The sequence below is a fragment of the Tenrec ecaudatus genome, chromosome 6 (assembly GCF_050624435.1).
Source record: "Tenrec ecaudatus isolate mTenEca1 chromosome 6, mTenEca1.hap1, whole genome shotgun sequence".
NCBI lineage: Eukaryota > Metazoa > Chordata > Mammalia > Afrosoricida > Tenrecidae > Tenrec > Tenrec ecaudatus.
In genome coordinates, this window is record NC_134535.1 from 4,309,514 (window position 1) to 4,334,303 (window position 24,790).

The 24,790-nt window shown below is 56.6% G+C and overlaps 1 protein-coding gene across 1 annotated transcript; it reads right to left on the reverse strand.

The window, feature by feature from the left end:
- Positions 1–5,677: 5,677 nt before the first annotated feature.
- GTSE1 (G2 and S-phase expressed 1) lies at positions 5,678–24,423 on the reverse strand. Its single transcript, XM_075553494.1, has 12 exons — positions 24,388–24,423; positions 24,083–24,158; positions 18,658–18,715; positions 17,997–18,546; positions 13,613–13,750; positions 13,161–13,284; positions 10,370–10,714; positions 9,654–9,726; positions 8,967–9,209; positions 6,779–6,944; positions 6,270–6,497; positions 5,678–6,045 (listed from the first exon to the last, which is right to left on the reverse strand). The coding sequence occupies exons 2-12, from the start codon at positions 24,135–24,137 to the stop codon at positions 5,962–5,964; spliced, it is 2,064 nt and encodes a 687-aa protein (XP_075409609.1). The 5' UTR covers positions 24,138–24,158; positions 24,388–24,423; the 3' UTR covers positions 5,678–5,961.
- Positions 24,424–24,790: the final 367 nt, after the last annotated feature.

Here is a 24,790-nt window from a genome sequence, read left to right on the forward strand (position 1 = left end):
ACCGCTGCCTTTACGGTGAGCAGCCTGATGCCTAACCTACAGCCATGAACAAAACAAGACTCGCTGTCACCTACTCAGTGCCAACGCACAGCAACCCCTGAGCGCTGGCAGATTGGCCCCTGTGGGTTCGAGACTGCAACTCTTCACGGGGGTGTAAAGCCCTGGGAGAAGAAAGTCCCTTTTTCTCCGGAGGAGCTGGTGTCGAAATGCCAACGTTGAAGATGGGAGCCCAACTCATAACCACTGCGCCCCAGTGCTCCTAACAAGGGAAAGGGAAACGGAAAGGCTTTTAAGAGAGCTTAGGCAGGAAGGACCTTATGTCTATTCACACAAAGAACAGGCGGACCCAGGAATTAGGCTCACAGGGTAGGGTTATGGTAAATGGGTGCACGTGCAACATGTTATAAAGCGGACTTCCGTGGTAACGGTTTGGGGGTGGGGTGTCATCACTTATGATGGGATGGTGCTCATGAGCAAGGCGGCTCAGGTTTGAGCCCTGTGCCAGGGGGTGTTCTTTGCTCTTGGGTTCAACTTGAGGTCACGGGTGCCTGGTTTCACCTGCTCCCAAGACTACTCTAAGCTGGTCAATGAGTAAGAGCTGCAGCTTCAGGGTGTGGAGTTAAATCACGGTCTTCTTACAGGAGAGGAAAACACATGATCCTGGTGGGGGACTGGGATGGGGGAGAATTTTTAAATGATCCAGGTAATTGTAAGGAGTCACAAGGTAAATGTGAACTGGATGTGGGGGGTGATTGAGCCCATGTGTTTTGGCTTGGGGGTGTTCCTCAAGGTCCTTGAACTTGAAATATGGGGGTGAAAGAATCCATGCTCCTTCGTTGGTCTCAGACCCGGAGGAACTCAGGTTCAAGAAGAGGTCAGTTGGGTTTAGCACTAGAAGCGACATTGCCCACTAAAACACTCAACCTCGCTCCCTTCAAGTCAGTTCTGACACACTGATCCCATAGGACAGAGACAAACTCCCCTTGGGATTTCTGAGGCTGCACGTCTTTATGGGTGCAGAACTCCTTAGAGAGCTGGTAGTTCGGACCTTGTGGTAGCAGCCCAGCATGAACCCACTAGGCCACCACCTTAAATCACTCTTATGGATTGAATGAGGTCCCCTCACAATACATGTATGTTATAAAACTCCTGAATGGGAAAAGACCCCGGCAGAGTGAGTTTGGTTTTATTTGGTAGTGGTTACGCCCTTCTACTTTACCAAGCATGGTGGCTTAGAACGGCTGACCTTGCAGTTATCGGCCCAACATATGACCACGGCAAACCCAAACCAGACTCACTGCCGCCGAATCAGTGCTGATTTACAGCACCCCCTGTGGGTTTCTGAGACTGTCACTGCTGACAGGAGTAGAAAGCCCAGTCTTTCTCCCAAGGAGCCACTGGTGGTTTCGAACTGCTGACCATGTGGATTGCAGCCCCCTCGTAACCACGACACCACTAGGGCTCTTATGTAACCACAACACCACCAGTTTTTTGTTTGTTTTTACCACCAGTTAATTAAATGACTGACCAGTATGGCTTAGGAACAATGTTATAAATATTCAAATGGCCCTTGGTGAAACAAAACCAAAAAACCAGGCTCCCACCCCCGGACAGGATGGTGATGGGTTGGGTTGAGTTTAGAGTGAAAGTCCATAGCTAGTCCCTCTTTCCAAGAAGAGATGAAGCTTCGTTTGGAGTCACGTCCGGTGGGCCAAGATTGGAGGGAAGAAGTCACAGCATCTCCATGGAAAACGATGGTCATCTCCCCAGAGGACGAGGCATCAGGAAGGTCACCACCAGGGGGCAATGCCACCTTCATGTCCCAGGAAAGAGCCCTAATGTCCTTATCCAGGCAGCTGGCCTCTCCAGCAAGCAAGGTCTCAGGGTAAACCATCTGGTCCAGAGTCCCTGGGGTCTCGCTGCACTGTCATCACCGGAAGTATTTCAGTCCCCGTGCCCATGGGTGGCAGAAGAAACTAGGGCAGAAAACTCTGGGGGTTTTAAGCCTTCAGGCTTTGGGTTTAGATGGGCGGCAAATCGAGCCACTAAGTGAAGAAAACATTCTCCTTCCTGGTGTTATTCACCTGCCTATAGTTTGGCTAGGAGCCCAGGTGGCGTGGTTACATGCCTGGCTGCTAACTGAAAGATCAGCAGTTCGAAACCACCAGCCACTTCTGGGGAGAAAAGTGAGACTTTCTACTCCGGGAAAAAGTGACAGTCTCAGAAACCCACGGGGGCTGTTGTGCCATGTCTTATAGGTCGCTATGCATCAGCATCGACTGGATGGCAGTGAGTTTTGTTTGTTTTCAGTTCAATGTTTGGTAATTTAGCTACCTTAAAAGTGCAAGAGTCTTCACAGCACGGAGCCCAGGCAGTACCACAAAGTCAGCTGCAGACACCATATATAATGTGTGAGCTTCAGAGATGGTAGCCGGGGGAACGCCCACCCTCTGTCAGTGTGTCGTACTAGGGTGGCCTCCATGTTGCTGTGTTGTGGAAAGCTGTAACACTGGAATTTCAAGTACCAGCAGTATTATCACCCTGAGTACTTCCTGTTTAGCCATTGCAATGCGGGATCAAACCTAGCAGAGAAGTGCTGTGTCCCAGGAGGAATGGTTGATGCATCAGTTACATAATTTCATGTCAACTTGATATATAAAAGTGTAGAAGTGGTATTCAACCTGTCAATCAGGTTACAGCCTGATGATGGTACCTCCTTATGGGCTTGGCCTTCTAAGGAAGGACCTGGGAACCTCCCCCCTGTGCCCCCTCTGCCTTCACCCGCCTGCTGGCTGACTCATGGCTTCCAGAGCCCTGGAGATGCTTCCACCGCCATCGGATCCACAAGACTTTGCATCCACCGGCCTGTGATCTTCCTGCATTCTGCACCATTGTTTGTGACTGTGTGAGTCTGAAGGGGGACTTATGGACTTGATCTGGACTGGGCTGGGATGTTTTCCTGATATTTAGAGCTTGGCATGAAGCTCTTTCTTACACATGAGTGTCATTGGATTTGTTTCTGTAGCCAACCCAGCCTAACACAGTTGGCATGGAATAGGGGAGATGGAGGTTGGGGGCCACCTGATCTCTCTGTGCCTTGTGGCAGTTGGCCCTGGGTTGGTGTGGGGTTGGATTCTCCTCCTCCCTTGGGCAGCCAGAGGTCAGAGATGACCCCACGCCATTCTCACAACCCCTTTCACTAGCTGTTAGCTTGCTAATGGAAAGAAAGGTCAGCTCTCTGAGCGAACTGATCTTTGGACAGTGTGTTTGGCACCCGTTAAGGCCAAGCTGTTTGATTAAAACGGCAAAGGCCAGCCAGCCAGCATGAGGTCCCCGCTCAGCAGCTATGGCACTGAAGGATGGTCACTGAAGTCTTCTTCCACCGGGACTGGAACTTCGGCCAATCTTTTCATTAGTGGGGGCTGATGGTCTTCCTCTCTTGACTCATCTTGAAGGTCTTTCCGGCCTCCCTTAAAACATGTGACCCATCTAAAAACGTTGTTCCTTGTGGAGCAGTGTTCCCGTAAACGGGCTACGAAGCTTCAAGGATTTGGGAAGATGTTCACTTGAGTGTTCTTTAAAATATGATAGTAGCCCAGATATCACCACGTTTCTTCCATGGCACCCAAATGCCTTGCCTCGTGAGAGCACTCTAACTGAGCATGTGCAGAATCCTTACTATACCCAAAACCCTTGCCCCCCCCCCCCAGCAGAATTTCCCAACAGTCCCTTCTCCATGAAGACATGCAAAGAAAGTCGCCTTTCTCTATGGAAAGACCCTCTCTGTGCCTCTCTAAGTGAAGCGTTTGGGGAAGGCAAGAACCTGTAGCTCCGGTAACAAGAAGACTAGACAAGGGTCTGCCTGGGGGGCGGGGCACTTGTCTGCTGACAGCACGTGCCGTTGGGGATGAAGCGGCACACGTTTGAAGGGAGCCTCGGGACGCCACGGTTTTGGGAGCATCTTCAGAAGAAACCAATGGCCACCATGCACATGGTGTCTGGGAAAGTGGAGGGCGGCCAAGGTGAGCCTGAGCTGGACCATCAGACACACACACACACCCGACCCCAGCCGCCCCCCTGTGAGAGCTGACCTGGTGACTGCAGCACTCACAGCCGCTGCTATCAAGTTGATTCCGATGCAGTGACGGCCCCGACAGGACACAGGGTACATGGCTCCTCTGGAGTTCTGAGACTTTACGTCTTTACAGAAGCAGACTGCCTCATCGTTCTCTGTGGAGCACCGGATGGGTTCAAACTGGTGAACTTGTGGCTAGCAGCTCAGCTGTGGCAGCCGTGACACCACCAGGGGCCCTTAACTAACAAAACCCACAAAGTGGAAGATTGCCCCAACGCTGAGGCAGGGCAGTGAAAGGGGACGATAAACCTGGGCGAGGGGGCCCTCTAGTGGCAGCTGTGGTTGGTTGGAGGGTTCCAACACAACCTAGGGCAGGCTCCAACTGCACCTGGTGGGTTTTGAGTGTGTCTCTTTATCGGAGCAGAGCAGAGAGCCTCGTCTTTCCCCCGTGGGGTGGCTGGTGGCTTGACTGCTGATCTCGTAGTCAGCAGCCCAGCTTGTCACCTACGATGCCAGCTGCCTGGGACCTCCGCACCACAGAAGGAAACAGCGCCGGCCCAGCCTCATTCTCACAACTCTTCTCTTTGAGCCCATGGTTGCAGCCATGGTGTCCATCCGTCTGGTCAGAGGCCCTCCTTTTCTCTGCTGCCCCTGAACTTGACCAAGCATGAAGTCCTTCTCGGGGACTGGTCTCTCCTGACAGGTCCAAAGTGTGTGAGATGAAGTCTCGCCACCCTTGCCGCTGAGCACTCTGGCTGTACCTGAGACAGATTTGTTTGTTCTTCTGGCGGCCTGTAGCACGTTCAGCACTCTCCACCAGTGACCCCGTCCTGGGCTCTGGCCCATGCCCCCACCGCTGAGAGCAGCATCTTCTCAGCGCAGCCTCAGAGCCACCTGCGTGCGTGCAGCCTGTCACTGGGCAGTCCCAGGCCAACCCCGAGAAGGTTCTAAACCTGCCTCGGAACCAAGCTCCTGGGGCTTTCACTCCTGGTGAGCGAGAGCCAGCTGTCTCACAAGTCAAACGAGGCTCAAGAGCGGCACGGTTGCAATTGAGAAAGATAAAAGGTAAAGTTGGGGTGTAGGGGCTCCTGGAGAAGGACTCCAAGACCCAGAACTTGAGTTGAGGCAGGTCTGTAAAGTTCTTGGCAGGTATCCTGCAGCCCACGGCAAGATCTCACACAAAGGATGGTTGACAATGTATTTGAAGGCAAACGAAGACAACTGTTTCCTCCAATGTGTGTGTACTCTGGAGGGGCAGATCAAGCTAGGGAGCCTAACTGAACACCTGCAGAATGCTGTGTTCCAGCCACTTGCTAGGGAACAGGAAAGGCCTTGCTTTATCTTAGGTGACGGTCAGACTGTGCGGTGCCCAGACCCCTGGGTAGGAGGGAGCCTGGCCCGACTCGGGGGCGGGGTAGGAAATGAGGTGCACACTGCCCCACTGTTACCCAGATGCCCGGGATTCATGTCTCACAGTCCATCTTGACAGTCTGCTTCCACAACTCCTCACACTGGGTTCGGAAAAGCACGAGAACCAGTGAAAACAGCTCATAGAAGCCTCACGGCCTGACTCAGTGACTAAAAAACCAACCCCACGCACGCTTAATAATAAAAAGTCATTTCACAATTTATTTTGAATCTGGAGTATGTAACTTTCCACACAAACTTAATTTAAAAAGACACAGAGCCCCTGCCATTTCACACCCAGCCTGCAGCTGAAGCCCTAGGTTTCTGGGTCGCGGCCATGGAAACCGGGGAGGCCCAGCTGCACTGCCAGGAAGCCACCGCCGTCCCTCGCTGGGCTTTTCCAACATAATCTCTCTACAACTCAATTCTGAGGGTGGACAGTCGGAGGGGACAGATACCCTGGGCGGGCTTGGCTCTGCTCAGAACCTGAGGAGCGGGGACTCCACGTTCTCCTTGTCAGCAGCTGGGCTCAGCTGGATGAGCGGGGAGGCCAGGTCGATGAGCTGCAAGAGAAGGTGAGGGCATGGAGGCAGCGTCCGACCGACCAGTGTGCCACGCGGCCCGGGCCTCAGGACTGCGGCTGAGGCTCCAGCCAGGGCCACCGAGCACGGTGGCGCTGAAAGCCTGCCTGGCTGCTCCCAAAGCTCCCCATACTGTGTCCCGGGTCCAGGAGCCCCTCGGTCCAGAACTGCCCAGGCGGGGTCAGCCGTCAGCCAGCCCTCCTCACCTGGCCCACTCCGGGCAAAGGCTTCGGGGCGACGTCTTTGCCTGTGTCCGGGGTGTTTATCATCAGGTCGATCAGAGGCCGGCTATCGGCAGAGGGTCTCGGCAGGTGCTGATGGCCACCGGCTTCAGGAGAGTTGTTGAAGTCGATGAGGGGCAGGTCGGCAAGGGGCGCACTCTCGGCCTCTGGGGTGATGGTGAGCTGGGCCAGCTGGATGTCCACGAGGACAGCCTGGGTGACCACGAGAGAGAGGGACGTCAGGCTTCAGGACCGAGGGAGGTGGGCGTCCCTTAGTCTCGGTGGGTGACCCAGCGAGCTGTGTCCTGGGAGGACTCGTGTTGGAAGTCCAGGGTACATTAGGGTGGGGCCTCCCTCGAGCCCTCCTGCCAACAGCAGAAAACCAGGTGCCTCACGCTCACCTTCCTGCGCCCTGCCCCCACCATCCTCTGACAGCAGGGTCGCAGGACACAGCCTGACTCCTCTCCCTGCACTGAGCGTGGTCCCTCCTGTACCTCACTTGGGGGGCTGTCCTCAGTCACAGCTGCTTCTGGCGTGAGCACTTTCTGGAACATGGAATCCCCCTTTTCCGGAGAGAAATGAAGCACTTGCAGCATGGCAGATGGGGGAGAGGGGCCTCCGTCGGATGAAGAGTCCAAGGGTTGGGCCGAGAGCTGCTTCCTGGGGGGGAGGAAGACAGTGTCCAGGAAGTCTGTGAGATGGGATGTGGTGCAGCCCACCTTAGAGCAGAGGGCACACCCGTGTGGACCTGAGCCCTTTGAGGATGCGGGGACTCCCTGATCCTTCGTCCCCTCTTGCTCACGATGGGTGCCAGCTGGCTGCCTGTCCTCAGAACCAGGAGGATGGAGAGGGCTGTGCTTCTGGGGCCCCGGGGGCAGGAGCCCAGCCTGCCCGCAGCACTGGTCACCTCAGTGCCTGGGCAGCTGCGTGTTTGATAAGGATTGGTGGCACCCTGACAGGGCAAATCAACCAGCACTCACCTCACCTCCAGCCTGTGTCACACTTAGGCCACCATCAAAGAATGTCATTATTTCAGCCCCATTCTCACTGTACACCAGAGACCACTCCAAGACCTTACAGCCCCTGATTGATGCTGACATCCAGCGAGCCAGGATGATGTCGCAGAACTGCCCCAGTCGTTTCTGTTAGCAGCTCCCCACCCCACACCGCCGTACCCAGCACGGGCTTCACGGCAGTGGTCTGGGGCTGAGCTGGCAACTCCCTAAAGGCGGGCGGTCTGTGGTCACCATCTCTTGGCGCTGTCACAGAACCTGCCTTGAGCACCTGGGTCACTGGGTGGGACAAAGACCCAGGCTGGGAGGCATGTTGCTGAATTCGAGTGGATGTTTGACAAATGGCCTTCCTCATTCCCACGCTCCAGGGCCCCATCCCGATCCTGCCCAGCAGCGGTGTAATCACCGAGGGTCTGCAGAGACCTGCCCTGGTTCAGGGCTACTGGTGCACCTGGGTCTCTTCAGGCTCTGGGGAGCACCTGGGCTGGCTGTCCTGTCCTTGGGCTCTGTCCCCTGCGGCTTTAGCCACACAGCCCCCTCGTCTCACTCTCCACCTTGCTCGGGTCTCCTTTGCAAGTAATTTCTAAGGCAGTAACTCTGCCGGAAGGGAGAGCGCTCTCCCAGAAAGACCACCTCTCTGGACTGTTCACTGGTAACCCAGAGGCAGCTGGCCACAGGTCTCATTTCCAATTCCAGTGGGGGCGGGCCATTTCCCCAGTGCCTCTAAGCCGTGTCCCATCCCTCCATCCATGCCTAGCTACCAGTGGCTGAGTGTCCCCTCACTTACTGAGCCCTCCACTCAGTAACCTTCAGGCATCTTCGGGGACATTCTCGGGCACGAATGCTTCCCCATAAACGTGACTATCAGTTTATCCAATTAGAGAACAGCACCCTGCTGGGCTATGCCTGGTGTCAAGTCAATAGATGCATTTGCTCTGGACAAAGGGCCCTCTGCTTAAGATCTCTTCTCGTCCCGTCCAGCTGATTTGGCACCTGGGAGAAGGACGCACGGCCTCCCCCAGGGTCCAGGTGCTGCACGGTTTTTACTAAGGTACGCTCTTGGAAGACCCAGCCTGGCCTCTAGTTCCTTGTGAGAGGCACCCTGGTGCAGCACTTACACGCTGGGCTGTTACCACGAACTCAGCAGATGCAAAACCCAGCTGCACTAAGGGGGACAGATGAGGCTCAGCTCCTATAAAGGTCCAGCTCAATCCTGTCCTGTCAAGTCGCTGTGCGTCAGCATCGACTGGATGGCGGTGAGTTTGGTTCCCTCCGGCGAGCACACCAACCCCCCCCGCTGTCCCCCCCGTCTGTGGCTTCACTAGAAGGCCCACGAGATTGACTGCAAATGGCTTTCGGTCTCTGCTGAGCTCAGACAGGGCCCAGCTCTGCCGTGGGACAGATTTCCCAGCATTATGGATGGAGGACATGTGGACACTCTAACCCCTGACCCTGTAGGTTGGGTCAGCTGGGAAGGAGGGGCTTTCTTTGGTGACAGTCATGTCACATTAGTACTGACGTCACACTGGGACAGGACAGGTATCATATTGGAACACCTTCTGAAAGGTGTGTGGGGTGGGGGGTCCTTAGAAAAGGGAGTGATTGGATGACCCACAGGGAGACCAGACCAGCTGAGGACCTGCTGAGACCCTCGGGGGTGCATCCGTACCTGGCGCCGGGTCTCTCCCGGGGCTCGGAGGATAGCCACCGAGCAGGCAGCACACTCCAGGGAGAAGCCGGGTCTCGGGGCCGGGTCCGAGGGGTCATCACTGGGAGGCCCGAGAGGCGGCGGCTGGCAGGGGTGGGCCCCGGCGGCATCCTGTTTGTGCTCAGGGGGGTCCTCAGCACCCCTGGGAGAAGACTTTGTGAGGCAGGCCCCGATGAACGCCGGGCGGGAGTGCTGTGGACGACCCTGGGAGACGGAGCAGAGGGTCCTCAGAGTGAGGAGCCGGTCACGTGTTAGTCCTGCAGCCCCACGGGAACCCTGCTCCCCGAGGAGGGGCCCAGAGTTAATTAACGACAACACGTCATAGCGGTTCCCCGCTGATGGGAGGAGGGGACAGGCAGCTGGGTCCACGCTACGTAGTGTCAGCCACCATCGCTCGCCGGATAGCAGGGCACAGGGCCCTTGGTTTGTCCCTGCTTCCTGCCTGCGGGCTTCCACAGCCCACCCCACGCGGCCCGAGTGGCCCCACAGAGGGAGTGGAGGCCAAGGGTGGTGAGAGAGGCCGGGGAGGCTGGCCGAGGTCATGCTGCTGGGACAGGGTGGAGCACTACACCCAGAATGCAACCCCAGGAGACAGGGTGCAGAGGGAGGGCGGTCAGGGAAAGCAACACAGCCAGAGGCTTCAGTTACCTCCCCGCTGATTCACAGGCCTGTGGCCTTGGTGCCCGAGCTCGTTGTGGGGTGGCACTGACCGGGGACACCCCTGCAACAGAGAGAGAGGTTTGGTCATTGAGGGCAGCTCAATGCGAACATCCCCCAGCTCAGTCTCAGCCCCAGAAGGGACAAATGGATGACACCTCCCCATTGGCCACCTTACAATGTGGCTCCTGTGTGCTGGCCACACAGACCCCCAGTAAAGCCCTGGCCAGTACAGACTCCTTTAAGATATGTGCTGGGGCTCTGTCCCTGGCCCTCTGTCCCTGGCATCGGCTTTGTGACATCGAGGCCCTTTGTGGGCAGGGTGGGTCCTACTCCCCAGCAGAGGACCAGGGACAAGCACACAATGAGGGGGACGGACCGAGGCCATGCAGAGACTGTCAAGGTAACATGGCCCACAGAGCCCGGAAACAAGGGCCACCCCCAGAGCCCCCACCTCTGGCCGCCCATTCCCCCAGAGCAGTGAGCCATGGGCATGGCAGGGCCCAGAGCCCCAGGCAGCCACCAAGTGGCCAACAGCGTGTAAGGCTCAGGGTCAAGGCCACAAGACCTCCTGCCTGACGGGGGCAGCAGCTGGTGCTGGAAGAAACACAGGTACCCACCAGCACCAACCCTGTCATGTCTTTAAAGCTTGAAGTAGCTTTTCTCCGCTACTTTAAAAACAGATGCAAGTGTATCTATGACTTTACCAATAGAAAACTTAGGAATTTTAAATTGAGAAGTTGGTGTCGGCAGAGCCCTGGTCTTGGGGTTTACGCAGGAATCGCGCCTTCTTTGCGCTCTCGCAGCTGAATCCAGCTGGCCGGATTCGGGCAGGAGGAAGGTGGCGTCCAGGCCTGCGCCTGCACTCTCGCTCTCGGGAGTCCGGGGTTGCACCAGGGAGCCTGTGTCGGCCGTGGGCTGCTCCACCGGGAACTCGACAACACAGGCCGGAAGAGCCTGCGGTCCGGCCACATCTGCAGGGCCTGGTGGCCGGCACTGCTGCGGGGCTGAGCCTCCCGGTCTGCTCAGAGTCCTGGGGACACCTGATCGGCCTGCCAGAGAAGACACACAAGCAAGTGAACTTGGCGTTCACGCTCCTGTGAAGTCAGGGAGCTCACCATCCACACAGGACAGGCCACGTACAAACACACGCGTCAGCAAGGTTTTCAGGGGCACCACCTCTCTCCAAGAGGATGCTCACACGAGACAGCTGGGGGCGAGTGACCCCGGGGTATGAATTCTACCCCCAAGTGCCAAGGCCTTGGTCAGTGCTGTTGTTGCTCCATGCCTTCGAGTCAATTCTGACTCACAGCAACCCCATTGACAATGAACTACACACCCAGCCAACCCACGGCCAGTGAGCTGATTCCAACCCGTAGTGACCCTGAGGACAGGTGGAACTGCCCCTGTGAGTGTATGAGGCTTTAAATCATCTTCCTCCAGAGGAGCAACTTGTGGGTTTGAACCTCTGACCTTATGGTTAGCACTGTGGCAATGACCCAACAGTGCCACCAGGGCACATGGGTAGAACCCACAACTCCACACTCACTGCCACCGAGTGGAGTCTGACTCAAGGTGACCCTCGAGGACAGGGTACGACTGTCTCTGTGGGTTCCCAAAGCAGCAATTCTTTACGGGCTGTAGAAAGCCTCGCCTGGTGGTTTAGAACTGCCGACCTTGAGTTAGCAGCCCACTGTGGCACCACCAGGGCCCCTCCCATAGACTCCAGTGGACTGATATGTCTTCACCAGTTGGGCCAAGTACCACAGCCTGTCCAAACAGAGGCAGGGGTAGAAACAGTGAGAGAAAATAATTGTTACATGTTCATGAACTCTATCTAAAATACCTGAGCAGATACTTAGTTACCAAAGTAACAGGGGTCTGTACTTGGAGAAAGGGGAGACTTTCTACACCCTTAAAGAGTGACAGGCTGGGAAACCCACACAGGCGGGCAGCTCTACGCTGCCTGCAGGGCCGCTGGGAGTCAGAGTCATCTGGCAGCAGGGGTCTGGGTGCACGGTGGAGATGACTAAGTGCTGGCTCCTAGCTTCTCCTACCGAGAAGCACCGTACAAGAATGGACATGGCAGCCTGCTTCCTAAAGCCATGCGCCAGCACGTCGCCAGGGCGGCTGGCACGCTGGGGGGCAGACTGGTAGGGAAAGGCTTGAGGACAGTGAGTGGCACAGCTCAAAGTGGGCAGAGCGCTCTGCCCCACGCCTTGCCCACATCCCCCATGGCTGGGTTCTGTTAAGCACGGTGTGGAAGGGTCCTAGACCAGAGCCTGTGTATTGCTCTGCGCTGACCACAGTGAGCAGGGAGGAGGCTGGCGGCCTGGGGCAGCCCACACACTTCCACTCGTCTGTGCCACTGTCACCGACCCAGCCCCTCCACTTGTAAAGACAAGAAGACAAACTTCGGTTCTCTTGGCCACAGCCAGCCAGGTTCCAAATGGCCCACGTTTTGTGATCAAAATGCACAGCTCACTGCAGGGGCTCATGGTCAAGGACCACCCACACCCCAACCAGGCCCACGGCTGTCCAGGCCAGCCCCATTCCCGGCAGCCCTACGGGACACAGCGTGACTAGGACCAAGACTGGACACCAATGCTCCCCAGTGGTACTTCCCCCTGGGGTCCACCATCCCGGAGGGGTTGCAAAATCCTATACCTACACTTCACCTTGGATCCTGGGCTGTAGAACAAGCATCTTTAATTGCTGGGGGCTGCTGAATAATTATTTTCTTCAGTAGGCCAAATAAGTACGCTTGGGACCTTTCCTGTAAGCCTTTATGGGGACAGACCGCCTCATCTTTCTCCCACGGTGGGCTTGAACCACAGCCTCCATGTCAGCAGCCTGATGCTCACCTACTGCACACCAGGCCGTGGCCACTGGGAAGAGGATTCAGCAGGCACTTGAGGGGCTCTTGGTGGCATAGCGGTTACAAGTTGGCTGCTAACTGCGAAGTCAGTGACAGTCTCGGACACCCACAGGGCAGTCCCAGCGTGCCCTACAGGACGCTGTGAGTCCCAGTGGACTGGAGAGTGAGGAGTTCCCTTTGGATTTTAAGGAGCCCTGGTGCTGCTGTCAATCAGCAGTCAAACCCACCAGCCACTCCTCAGGAGAAGGACGAGGCTGTCTGCTACCGTGCCCACATGGCCATTGGGGTACATTAACTGTCTCTCCTGCAGAGGGCGAGGGCCCCCCCCCCCCGTCTCCAACAGCTGCTTGGGGAAACTCAATGGCGTGGGGCGTGAAGGAGGTGAACCTTGCGCTGGAGTGACAGACCACAGGGCCTGACCACTGAAATGGCCCTACTTTGGACAGCCGTGCCTGACCATACCGTGTAGCTCTCAGCGGGCCTGCAGGTTCCACAGGGGACAACAGCTCCACAGGGATTCTCTGTCTCGGGGCCTTGCCCTCACGGGCAGAGTCACAGTGTCCTGTAAACGCAAGCTCTCTGTGGGACAAGGCCTGGCAAGGTCTGGGAGGGCACCTCACCTGGACCTCTGGCCTGAGGCACCGCCCTGCGTGACGTGGTACCCACTGCAGGCCCCGAGGGAGCGCTCCTGGGCAGGCTGCCGGTGCGGCCAGGTGGCCTTACTAAGTTCCTCTTCGGCCCCAACTGGAACAGAGTGTGAGATAAGAGAGTCACCAGAGAGCCTTGGCCACACCCTGCCTAGACCCAGGGTTGAAGCTGGTTCTAGCCAGTTCACCATGAACTTCAAGAGTGGCCCCAGCCCTCAAACCTGGCCACCCGCCTGGCTAGACCCTTGGGGACCGTCAATGTAAAGCCCAGCATTGGGCCATTGGAACAAGGCTGCCAGTGACTCTTGGGCAGAGGTGATGAGCAGGTGGTCAACTGCGAATGGCCAGCTCCTGGCCAAGTGAGGCTGCCCGCTCAGACTTGCGGGCCCTGGAGCCTGTCCCGTGCCACCCACTCAGGGACTCACCTTGTTTGGCACAGGCAATGCCCTCTTTCCTGGGGCCAGGTGGCTTCCGCTGGTGGGCCTCTCAGGAAGGCCCTCGCAGTGGGGCTCCACGGTCGGGGTCTTCATTGTGGAAATGCTGGCTGGCCGCTCTTTCTTAAGCTGGAATTTGGAATTGGGCAGGTTGAGAACTGTCCAGTCGTCACAAGACACAGTGACGGTGACACTAAAGTTCTGGGGGGACCAGGCTCAGCTTGTTGCTCACAGGGGCTCGGTGCCTCATGTAACGCAAGCCACCGGTTACTCCGGTGTGGTAGTTACATCATCTGTGGCCAATCTGAGAGGATTAAGAATGAAGGGGTGGAGTGTAGCCTGGCAATCAGGGCACAGCCTGATGACCCCATTTGGAGGCGCTAAGGTTCTAAATAGCTCGCTGGAGGGGGGACACTCGTCCACTCCCTGCGAGACATTCCTGACGAGGAGCCTGATGGAGCCACACTGGTGCAACCTGGAGCTGGAGGAGCCACGTGGAGACCCCTGCCAGCGCTGTGATGCTTCTACAACCACTGGATCCACAAAACTTTCCACCCACTGGCGTGGGATCTTCCTGTATTCTGCGTCATTGCATGTGTTGCGTGAGTCTGAAGATGACTTTATAGATTGTTTTTGGACATATGGGTTAATATTGGACTTATGGACTTGATCTGGCCTGGGTTTTTTCTCAATATTCAATTGCTCTTATCTATAAAGCTCTTTCTCATACACATGAGTCTCCTTGGATTGGTTTCTCTAGTCCACCCAGACTAAAGGGATCATGGATCTGTCTTCCTCCCAAGGCACAGAGCAAGGCAGCTCGAGACTAGTCCGAGGGAGCCCCACGAACTTGACTTCCTTCCAGGGTCTTCTGTGAGGTGAGTTTGGAGGAAGCTGGTGCCAGCTCAACACACAGAACCAAACTCACTGTTAACTTCGCAGGAGCAGAAAGCCTCTTTGCTTTCCTGCGGAGCAGCAGGTGGTTTTGAACCTCTGACCTTGAAGTCAGCAGCCCAACTCATGACCACTGTGCCAGCAGGGCCCTTCTCAAGGAGACCCAGCTGTGCAGGCACTGAAGTGCTGCTCAGAGCACAGCTCGCCTCCCGGGCCCACGGCTAAGAGTCAGAGGGAATGGTAGAGGGAGAGCCAGGCACAGGCACTCGGGACCCGACTACACTCACACTACAGGGCACAAGGAGCCCAGGGGGCACTGCGGGTAAGGTGGCCAGCGGCTAATTCCAAGGCCAGCAGCTAGAGCCCACCTGGTGCTGGAGGGACCCACAGCCTCGGAGACACTATGGGCTAGCTCTGTTCCTCAGGTGCTGGCGTCGGGACTGACCGGCGGCCTTGCTGAGTCTGGTTAATAGGACAGTGAACCAGTAAGGTCAAGGGCAACCTTGACTCGGAGTCGACAGCAGCCACCGTCCTCTATCTCCCCTCACCGCATTCTCAGCGATGGAGATGCAGTCACACGGAGGCCAACTTTGGTCCTTGCCGGCCCGCAGGGCGGCCTGGCTGCTGCTCGGATCCACCACTTTAAGGCGTACGCTGTTGGAGTGTTTGCTGTGCTTCAGGAACCTCGGCACACTGGGACTTCAGGACATCCCATCTCCCAGAAAGGAGACTCTAACCCTACTTGAGCCCCTTCCCAGGCCAGCAGTCCTAGACAGTTCTGCAGACCCTGTCTCTCTGGTGACTCTGTTCCAGACCTTGCCTGTCAGCTGAGTCACACAGTCCCATGTTCCTCTGGCAAGGTTGGTCCCCGTGACACCCCATCGCAAGGATGTGCCTGTCCCCTCTCCCATCTGCAGGGAATGGGGCAAGGCGTTTCCACCTTTGGTGAACACAGGTGGAAGACACGACTCTCTTTGCCTCTCTGCTTAGGTTTTGGAGGTTTGCGTACATGTATCTGGGAAGGGAACCACCAGCCCCTCTGGCAACTAGAGTGATAACTGGTTTCCATGGTGGCGTACTGTCACATACCCCCCCACCCCCAGCCTTGGGCAGGGTTCCTGTCCCCCCAGTGCCCCCACACTGCTGTTTGCCTGTTACATTTTGGAAACACTAAACCTGACCCACTGCCCTCAGGTGGGGTCTGGCTCGCGCTGAGTCTGTATCGTGTTTCCCAGGCTGTGTACAGGGGTGGGGACCATCTGGCCCACGGGACCATGAATCCCGCTAACATCACACGTCTCACCATGAGAAGCAGTCTTAACCACAGGAGTGAGGTCATGTAAAGTGTGACCAAATAACCAACCGACACCACACTCAGTGCCCCAAGCGAATTTCCCCAGCGATGATCAATCGCGTATGGCCCACAGGATGTTATAAATATCCACATGGCTCTTGCAGAAGAGGTTCCGCCCTACTCCATGCTTCATCTTCCTCCCTGCAGCGGCTGGTGGCTTGGACCACGGCCTTGGGAACGGCAGTGCAATGGCTGCCCCCGGCACCACCAGGGCTTCAGAGCGGAGCGTGTGCAGGCACAGAAACTGAGCCAACCACGCAGCCAGCTCACCGCACAGGACTCGGTCAGGCGCCCAGTCCTCTGGCAGCAGGGTCACCACATAGGCCTGGCGGGGAGGGCACGGGAGGGCCAAGTGTGGTGGCCTGAGGGACTGGCTGGAGATGTGAGCGGCCAAATTCTCTATGCTCAGAATCACGGGTTTGGAGGGCTGACCCTGGTGGGGGAGGCTCTCACCGTTATGAGATAGCAATGACTCCCAGTGCACATTCTCCAGACTGAGAATCACCCCCACCCCCCATAAAAGTGCACCCATAAAACTGTCTCCTGTCCACGCCGGCTGCTCACTATCCACACCGAGACTGTCTTTAAGAGAAGTCAGGCTCGTCAAGTCCCTTCTGAGACCGATCATAGACTGTCCCCCTGCAGAGAGCTCAGGGATGTACATACAACACGGAGTGCTGACTGAGCGCTGTTCCTATGCGCCTCCGGTACCACCCACCTGGGACGCACAGGCCTGCTGGAGGTTTGCAAGCCCCGTGCCTTGCTCTCTGATGCCGACATGGGGCCCGCAGCCCACCCTCCCTGCCCTGAAGCTTGTCTGACACACACAGCAGCACCCACCCCGCCCTCATTCCGGGCATCATCCCACAGCCGTCACCAGGGAGACCACTTTCAGACAAAGCAGCCTGTTGCTGGCCGAGTTAACCCTACAGAGGGTTTCCAAGGCGATGAATCTTTAGGGGAGCAGATAGCTATCTTTCTCCGGAGGAGCGGCTGGCGGGTCTGAACAGCAGACCTTCCGTCCCGCGGTCACCTGACAGTGCCCCCAGGCTGCTTCAACCAAACCACCGCCTGCTAAGGTGAACATCGACAGGCAGGGAGCATCCCCTCCCAACAGTCAACCTCAGGGGCCCAGAAGGACAGCATTTGTCCAGGAATGAAGTTGGGAAGGCAGGAAGCTGCTGCCCAGTGGAGGGGACTCGCAGCGACCTTGCAGGAGGAGCAGAGCTGCCTCTGGGGCTGGCCGAGGCCGTCTCTTCCTCATGAACACAGATGCCCTCCTGGTTCTGAGCTTGGTTCAACCCCCGACCTGTCTGTTCACAGTGGGGCACTTGCCCATTGTGCCACCAAGTCTCCTATGCAAGATAAATTCAAAGAACCAAGCCCTCTACTACTGAGCCTGCCTCACCCCTCACCCGCCGGGAGCCCTGGCAGCACAGGGGGTTCCGCCTCGATTAGAAACCGCCAGCTGCTCCGTGGGAGGAAGATGAGGCTTTCTACTCCCTTGCAGAGCGAGTCCGGGAAGCCCACAGGGGCAGTTCCTGCCCGTCCTGCATGCAGGGTCACCGTGAGTCTGGGCACCTTCTTCTGGAGGGGTTGCCAGCCTTGCACTGAGCAGCCCTCACTTCACCTGCCGCACCAACAGGCTCACTCAATGCAGGTGACCAGGTGTCCAGCACCTGACTACGCAGCACGAGCTGGCCAACAAGGTCACTGTAAGGCTGCAACAACCCAAACAAGCAACAGACTTTGGGGTCTCAGGGGAGGTGGAGCTGCTGAAAGAGGCTGCTGGTGTTCATGCAGACCCAGCCCGACAGGGGCCAGCCTGCCCCGCCACAGAACCAGACTCTAGAGACAAAGCTCGCCAGGCTTTTGTAAGGTCAAGGCTGGCGCCTTCGGTGGCCCGTGTGTGTCAGAGGGCCTCCCCCTGGGCACCATGCAGGGGGCTCGGGATGCCAGTGGTTCAGTTCATAGAGGAGCCTCTAGCCCCAGCCCACCCCCCAAGCAGGGCCCTCCGTTGTTCCTGAGCCCTGCCCTCGGAGTACCTACTGTCCCTGTGACAGGACACAAGAGGGAGGCTGAGCTGAGATGCCAGGGAGCTTCCCTGCCCCCATAAACAGCAGGTACCTTCTCCAGGGGCGGGGGGACGCGCTTCCCTCTGACAGACGGCACTCGGGGTGGCTGCAGTCTGCTCCCGTTCCTTTTCGGCACCACCAGCTGGCTCAGGGGGTGAGCAGAAGGCTGGGACGCCTGTGTCCGGGCAAGGCTGGGCAAGGCAGGGTTGCTCCGAGGGGCATGAGCAGTACTGGGGGCTGGGGCCTGGCAAGGGGGCCCCCTCAGAGGGCTCTGGGCCAGGCAGTAGGTCTCCCTCTTCAGTGACGTGGGGCTCTTCTGTATCATGCTGCCTTTTTCAAAGAGACTTATTTTCAGCTCTGAATCCTGCACAAACACCTCCAGGCCTTGAGCATCTCTAAGCTTGCCAGGCTGCTCCGTGTTCTTGCTGCTGCCCTCGATCTGCAATGCCAGCAGGTGCGCCTCCTTGCAGACCTCCTCGAACCTCTCCCGCATCAGGGGGCTCCACGGGAAGCGGCTCTCGGGGGCTGGGGTGTGCGAGACCACGCCGGCAGCTGAGCAGCTTTCTTTTATCCCAAGAAAGACCTCGTCATCTTCATTGGCGCTATTTCCAAAACAGAGGCTCATCAGTGACATGGGCACGGAAATGGAAAGGCATTAGCGGGTGGTGAACCTCAGGGCCGGGGCAACAACCAGTCAGAGCCCGGGGACTTACCTGGAGGAGGACAGGGAGAGGTCAAAGTCGAACTTCTCATCAGCCAGAAGTACAAGGTCTGTGGGGGGAAGGCCTGTATCATTGCCAGGCTGGGGTGGGCGCCAGTCTCTAGAGCTGGCAGACGCTGGCAAAGGGCAGTGTGGGCCCATGAAGGAGGAAGATGAAGGGCAGTGTGGGCTCACGGAGGAGGAGGATGAAGGGCAGTGTGGGCTCATGGAGGAGGAGGAGAAAGGGCAGTGTGGGCCCACGGAGGATAAGGATGAAGGGCAATGTGGGCCCACAGAGGAGGAAGGTGAATGGCACCAAGGTGGGGGTGGTGGGCATTGGGGAGAGGGCTGTGACACTGTGGGGGCAGCACCAACATCTGGAGTCAAAGTGGGTCCCGAAACCCAACCCAACACACTACCATGGAATGGATTCTGACTCATAGGCCAGTAGACAGCCTCCGCTTCCACCTGAGTGCCTCTGGTGGGTGTGGGCCATCCAACTAGTGGCCAGTAGCCCAGTGCCTAACTTTATCCAGATAGCAAGAGAATGTTAAATAAATAACTAAACACTGTGAAATTTCACAAACACACACACACACACACACACCAATATAAGCAAAAACAACAAAACCCACGGTGTTGAGTTGGGGCCATTGAGTGGACATCGCTCAGTGCCCCCTTCTCCCTACCATTCTGAGACTGTCGCTCTCTGCCAGAGCAGCAGATTCCACTTCCCCCCGGTGGGCTGTGATCACGGACCTTGTGATGAGCAGCCCAGTGCTTAGCCCCCAGCGCCACCAGCCCCTTTCCACAGGGCTCTCTGCAGGACAGGGTGTTCCTGCTTTCCGTGTGTGCTAAGCCACTCTGAAAGCATCAGTCCTTATGACAAATCTGAAACATCCCTATCTTCCCGCCCCCCCATCTCCCAGGGCAGATGAGCATCTTCAGGTGTACAATGTTTCTAGAGACCACCTGCTCCAGGCCTCCCAGACTACACACCTGCCTTCACCACCACCTACCAGCCCTTCATGAAGAAATGCAGGTATTATGCCAACACACATACGTGCTGACCCCATCAGCTCTTGGCCGTTCTTACTGAACCCCCACAGGAAATGGCCCTTTGTACCCCAGGACCCTCCACTGTAACACCTGTGCACCTGCCCGCTCCCTCTAACAGACCACAGACTTCGGGGCGGGAACTTCGCCTCCTGGTGGGGGCCTGGGCTCCGGTCCTGTCCAGCACCCCTCTGCCAGTGGAGGCGAGTGTGTTGCTCAAACGCTGCACAGGTTTCCACGATGCTTCCAGAGACTAAGACAGGAGTTTGGCTACTGAAGATCAGAAAGAGAAATGCTCTGCGTTCCAGCTGTGGGCTGGCAGCGTTTCATCCTGCTGGCTGCTTTGGGGCATGTCTCACCAGCTGCTGAGGCACCTGCCCTCCTCCAACCCCCAGTTACCACAGCACGACAGACTATACCCTCCTCCAAAGTGAGACACCCCCACACCCGGCACTGGGGGACCCTTCGCCAATGGTTAGGGAAATGCACCGAGTTCAGACCCTAATCGTGGAAGGACCAGAGGACAGCTTCCCATATCAATCTTACTCCATCCTCGTGGGCCGTGCCAGGCCATGCACTCCTCCAAGCCCCCACGTAAAACACACACAGATCCAGTGACCAACCAGGGACGGGTGAGAAGTACACTCATGCAAAAGAAATGAGGGAAAGGCCACTGAGAGAAGAAATGAAAGGCCCATGGGTCCGCTCGCTCGCTCTACTCCAGCAACAAACCCCAGACGTGACCGAGACGGGCAGCTTCCTCGGAAACCCAATGGATCCAGGAGAGGAAACAGAGCTGAACAGTCCCACGACTGTTATCAGAGAGCTCTCCCTTCCCCCATGACACAGACAATCCCGGCCTAGCTCACCGGGTCCTTACAGTTCACTGTTGTTCCCAAGCTGCCCGCACTACGCGGGCCAGCAGGAGGCCCTCACGCAGCTATGGGAGCGCGTGCAACGAGGACACCAAAAGCCTCTACGACAGTGGTTCTCAACCTTCCTCACACCGCGACCCTTTCATACAGTTCCTCATGTGGTGGGGACCCCCCCAACCAAACCATGATTGTCGTTGCTACTTCATCATTGTCATTTTGCTACCGTGGTAAATCGGGCGACTCTGTGAAAGGGTGGTTCGACCCCCAAAGGGGTCAGGACCCACAGGTTGAGAACTGCTGCTCTAAGGGTTTGCCTCTAAGGGCAACAACCCACAGATCAGGAAGGAACAGGGGTGTTAGCAGCCTCAGGATGTTTCTAGGGCAGTGGGTGCCGAAGTCAGGGTGAGTGGCAAACATCAGCAGCGAGCCTCCAGAAACGGAAACAAAAGTAGCTGATCAGTTGGAATAGGCAAATGGAGGCTGCCACCCTCTGTGTTAGTCTGGGTAGACTAGAGGAACAAATTTATAAGCGCACACATGTATGTAAGAGAGTTTTCTATAAAGGGTGGTTGTACATTAAGAAAACATCCCAGCCCAGTCCAGTCCAAGGCCATAAGTCTGATAGTAGCCCATATGTCTGATACCAATCTACCAAGTCTTCTTCAGACTCACGAAACACATGCAATGATGCCGAATGCAGGACAGTCACAGGTCAGTGGGTGGAAAATCTTTGGATCCAGTGGCGGTGTGAGCATGTCAGTGCTGGCAGGGGTCTGTACGTGCTTCTCCAGCTTCAGGTCTGGCTGCATCAGGGTAGGTCCATGTAGGGCGCTAGCATAGTTCCATGTGTCTGTCTGCTGCAATGTCTCCCAGGGAGTAGCAGTCTCCCACTTCCAAGGAGGAAATACTAGAATTCCCAGAATCCTTAGAGGAAGGTTATACCCACAGAGACGCATCATTGGCTATGACCTGATTGACAGGTTAGACTCCACCCCTACACTCTTAACCCCCAAATTGACATTAGATTATGTAACTACCATACCCTCCGTCCATCACACTGTGCTGGTCTACACATCTGTCTATCCTTCTGGCTGGCCTATCCGTCTATCCATCTGGCAAGCTGTGTGGCTGGAAGTGATGTCAGTGTATTTAAAGTCCCTGCAGGGAGTCACTATGGTGGAGAGGTGTGCATCAAACACATCCAGGCTGAGAGAGTTGGAGAAATGGCCTGGTGATCTGCTTGCTTCTGAAAAACCAACCAATGAAAGCCCTGAAGAGAAACAGAAGTGTGCGCTCTACCCCACACTCACCAAAACCAAACTCGCTGCCATCAAGTTGACTGGCTCATGGCCAGTACACAGGAGGACTGCCCGGTGGGCCCCAAGACAGCAAATCTTCCCAGGAGTTGAAAGCCTCATCTTCCTCCCATGCCCCATACTACACAGGGATAAATCCCCCCAAATCAAAGATTTCATTGGAGAAAAGAGGAGCAGGGGAGTGGCCCCAAAGGAACAAGGACGAAGCCCAGGGCCATGGGAGATTTGGTCACCAGGGAGGGAGGAGGGAGAGCTGACTCAGACTCCAGATAGGCCACCATCAAACAAAGAGTTAGCATTGGCCAAACAGAAAAAGTTTAGAAATCTCTTCCTGGAAAAATCCCCATGAGCAAAGTTAAAAGGCCTAAGAGGGAGGCGAACACTGGCCATGGCTGTGACAGACAAAGGAGCCCTGGGGCTCGGTGAATTGGGCACTGGGCTGGCTCCCAGAGGCCGGCAGTTTAAAAGCACCAGCAGCTCTGCAGGCAGAGAACGGAGAGGCTTTCTCCTCCATCAAGAGTCACCGTCTTCGGAAAATAAACGGGTCCTGGAGGGGCGCTGTGAGTTGGCACCGGCCCGATGGCAGGGAGTTTGGGGTATCCAAGGGCTGTCTACAGAAAACAACGAACAGTCTCAACAAAAAACGGACAGAGGAAAGGGACACACAACTCACAGCACATAAGAGGAAACTCAGCCTCACTCAGGAACGAGAGCAGGGCTGATATGGAGGAGACAGCGAGCAAGGGTGCACATGAACCGAGTCACCAGTGTCACTGAACTTCTGAGGTGGCATGCTCACCACACGGAAGCAGGGACAACAGAAAAGGAGTAATGCAAAATAAAGGCACCTGGCACCTACCACATTGGCAACAATCAAAGCATTTGCCAAGCTGCAAGCAGCGCAGTGAGAAGAAACTATGCACATGGGGCGGGGGGCGGGGGGTTATGTGTTGGGCTGCTAGCCACGTGAACCACAGTTGGAATCCACCAGATGCACCTTGGGAAAAAGAGGAAGCTGTCTGCACCTGTAAACATTTACGGCTTCAGAAACGCAGAGGGTTTGGGTTGGTGGTGGGTGATCTGTAGTTCTACCAGGCTGTCTATGCCCTTAAAGAGTTAGTCTGGACAACCACAAGGGCAGTTCTACCATCATGGTCTATAGGAGCAGTCCTCAATATGTGGGTCCCAACCCCTCTGGGGGTCGAACAACCCTTTCACAGGGGTCGCCCGATTCATAACAGTAGCAAAATTACAGTTATGAAGTAGCAACGAAAATAATTTTATGGTTGGGGGAGTCACCACAACATGAGGAACTGTATTTAAGGCTGGCAGCATTAGGAAGGTTGAGAACCACTGTTCTGTAGGGTCACTGTGAGTCAGCATCAACTTAGTGGCAGCAAGACTGGCTCTGCGGATTAGGCGTTAGGCTGTTGACCACAAGGTTGGTGGTTCAAACCCATCAGTAGGTTTGGCTTTCTGATGCCCTTTGACCCTAAGGACAGGGAGAGATGTGTGGGCCAATGCATGCACATGCTCTGTAACAGTGGGATACAAGACAACACACCTACAGCTGACCGATCACAGAGCACCCAGTCCACTCCGATGCACGGGGACCCTAAAGGACAGGGTAAAACCGCCCCATACCATTTCCGAGGTCTTGGTCCTTAGGAAAAAGGAGCCCTGGAAGTGTGGTTCTGCACTTGGCTGCTAACTGCAAGGTCAGCAGTTCTAAACCACCAGCCGCTCCCTAGGAGAAAGACGAGGCCTTCTACTTCTGTAAAAAAGTGACAATCTCAGAAACCTTCCCAGGTCATACCCTGTCCTGTAGGGTAGCTAGGAGTCCGCATCCACTCAGGGACAGTGAGTTTGGGTTAATCTCTAAGGAAACTGACCACCAGGTCTTTCTCCGTCAGAGCTGCTGGTGGGCTCAAACCATGAACCTTCCCCAGGCAGCTGGGCCCTTGGCCTTTGCAACACCTTACAGGACTCCGTCGCTATGTGACAGCAGGCACAAAAATGGAGCAATATGACTGTCTACAAGTCAACCTCAAGAGAAAGCGAGATGCAGACGGTTTGTTTAAGGAGGGGAATGATACGCAAGGGTGGCATCCGAGGGCCCTGGGGTGGGGGTGCGCGGCTGGGGGCGGAGATGGGCGCCAAATAGGCACCGAGCCTGTCCGCGTGGCCTTACCCTCCTTCCCCGTTAGGCTGGCCGCTGGCCCGGGGCCGCGCTCCCCTCCGTCCATGGCAGCTCTGTCCGGAGGTTCCTGCGGCAGGAAGTGTCACAGGTCAGCGGGTGAGGGCGCCAGGGCCCCCTGCCCCCGCGGCCAGTGGCGGAGGAGGGCAGCGTGCTGCTGGACGCTGTACAGACCCTGAGCCCCAGCCCGGACGCCCGGGACGGAACCCCGAACTCCTCGGCCGCCCTGGGTCCCCGTCCCGGAGCACGCCAAGGGGCCTTCCCGCCCAACCTGACACACCAACACAACCGGTCCTCACCCCAAGCGGCACCGGCAGAAGCGCCTCGTCCGAGGATTTAAACGCCGCGCGAGGCTATTCGGGCGGCGATTGGCCAGTTTGAAAAGGGCCGCACGGGCGTCGGCCGCGAAGCATCCTGGGGATTGTAGTCCCGACGCCTGCTGGAGGAGCCGGCGCGCGTGCGCACTTCCTCCGCACTGCGGATTGGTTGCCGCAGCCGGAAAAGTTCTGGTCTTCTTGACTTTGCCGGGGTGCGGAGCTTGGACCGGGTGTTTTGGAACCACTTAGCCTAGGAGACCCATAGACCAGCCTTCATGCAGAGATGGATAGAATAATGACTAAAATGGATGAAAAATGGATAAAAGTAAAACTCTTAACTAGGATCCCTGTGAGGATGGCAGTCTGCACCCAGCCAGCAGTGCCA

Bases quoted from the DNA above. Each gene is read 5' to 3' on its own strand.
- GTSE1 (XM_075553494.1), bottom strand. From the start codon at position 24,137: ATGGACGGAGGGGAGCGCGGCCCCGGGCCAGCGGCCAGCCTAACGGGG. The intron at 13,285-13,612 runs GTGAGTCCCTGA...ACTCTGTTCCAG, and splicing joins CATTGCCTGTGCCAAACAAG to TTGGGGCCGAAGAGGAACTT. The intron at 6,945-8,966 runs GTACGGATGCAC...CCTCCCCCCCAG, and splicing joins CGGGAGAGACCCGGCGCCAG to GAAGCAGCTCTCGGCCCAAC.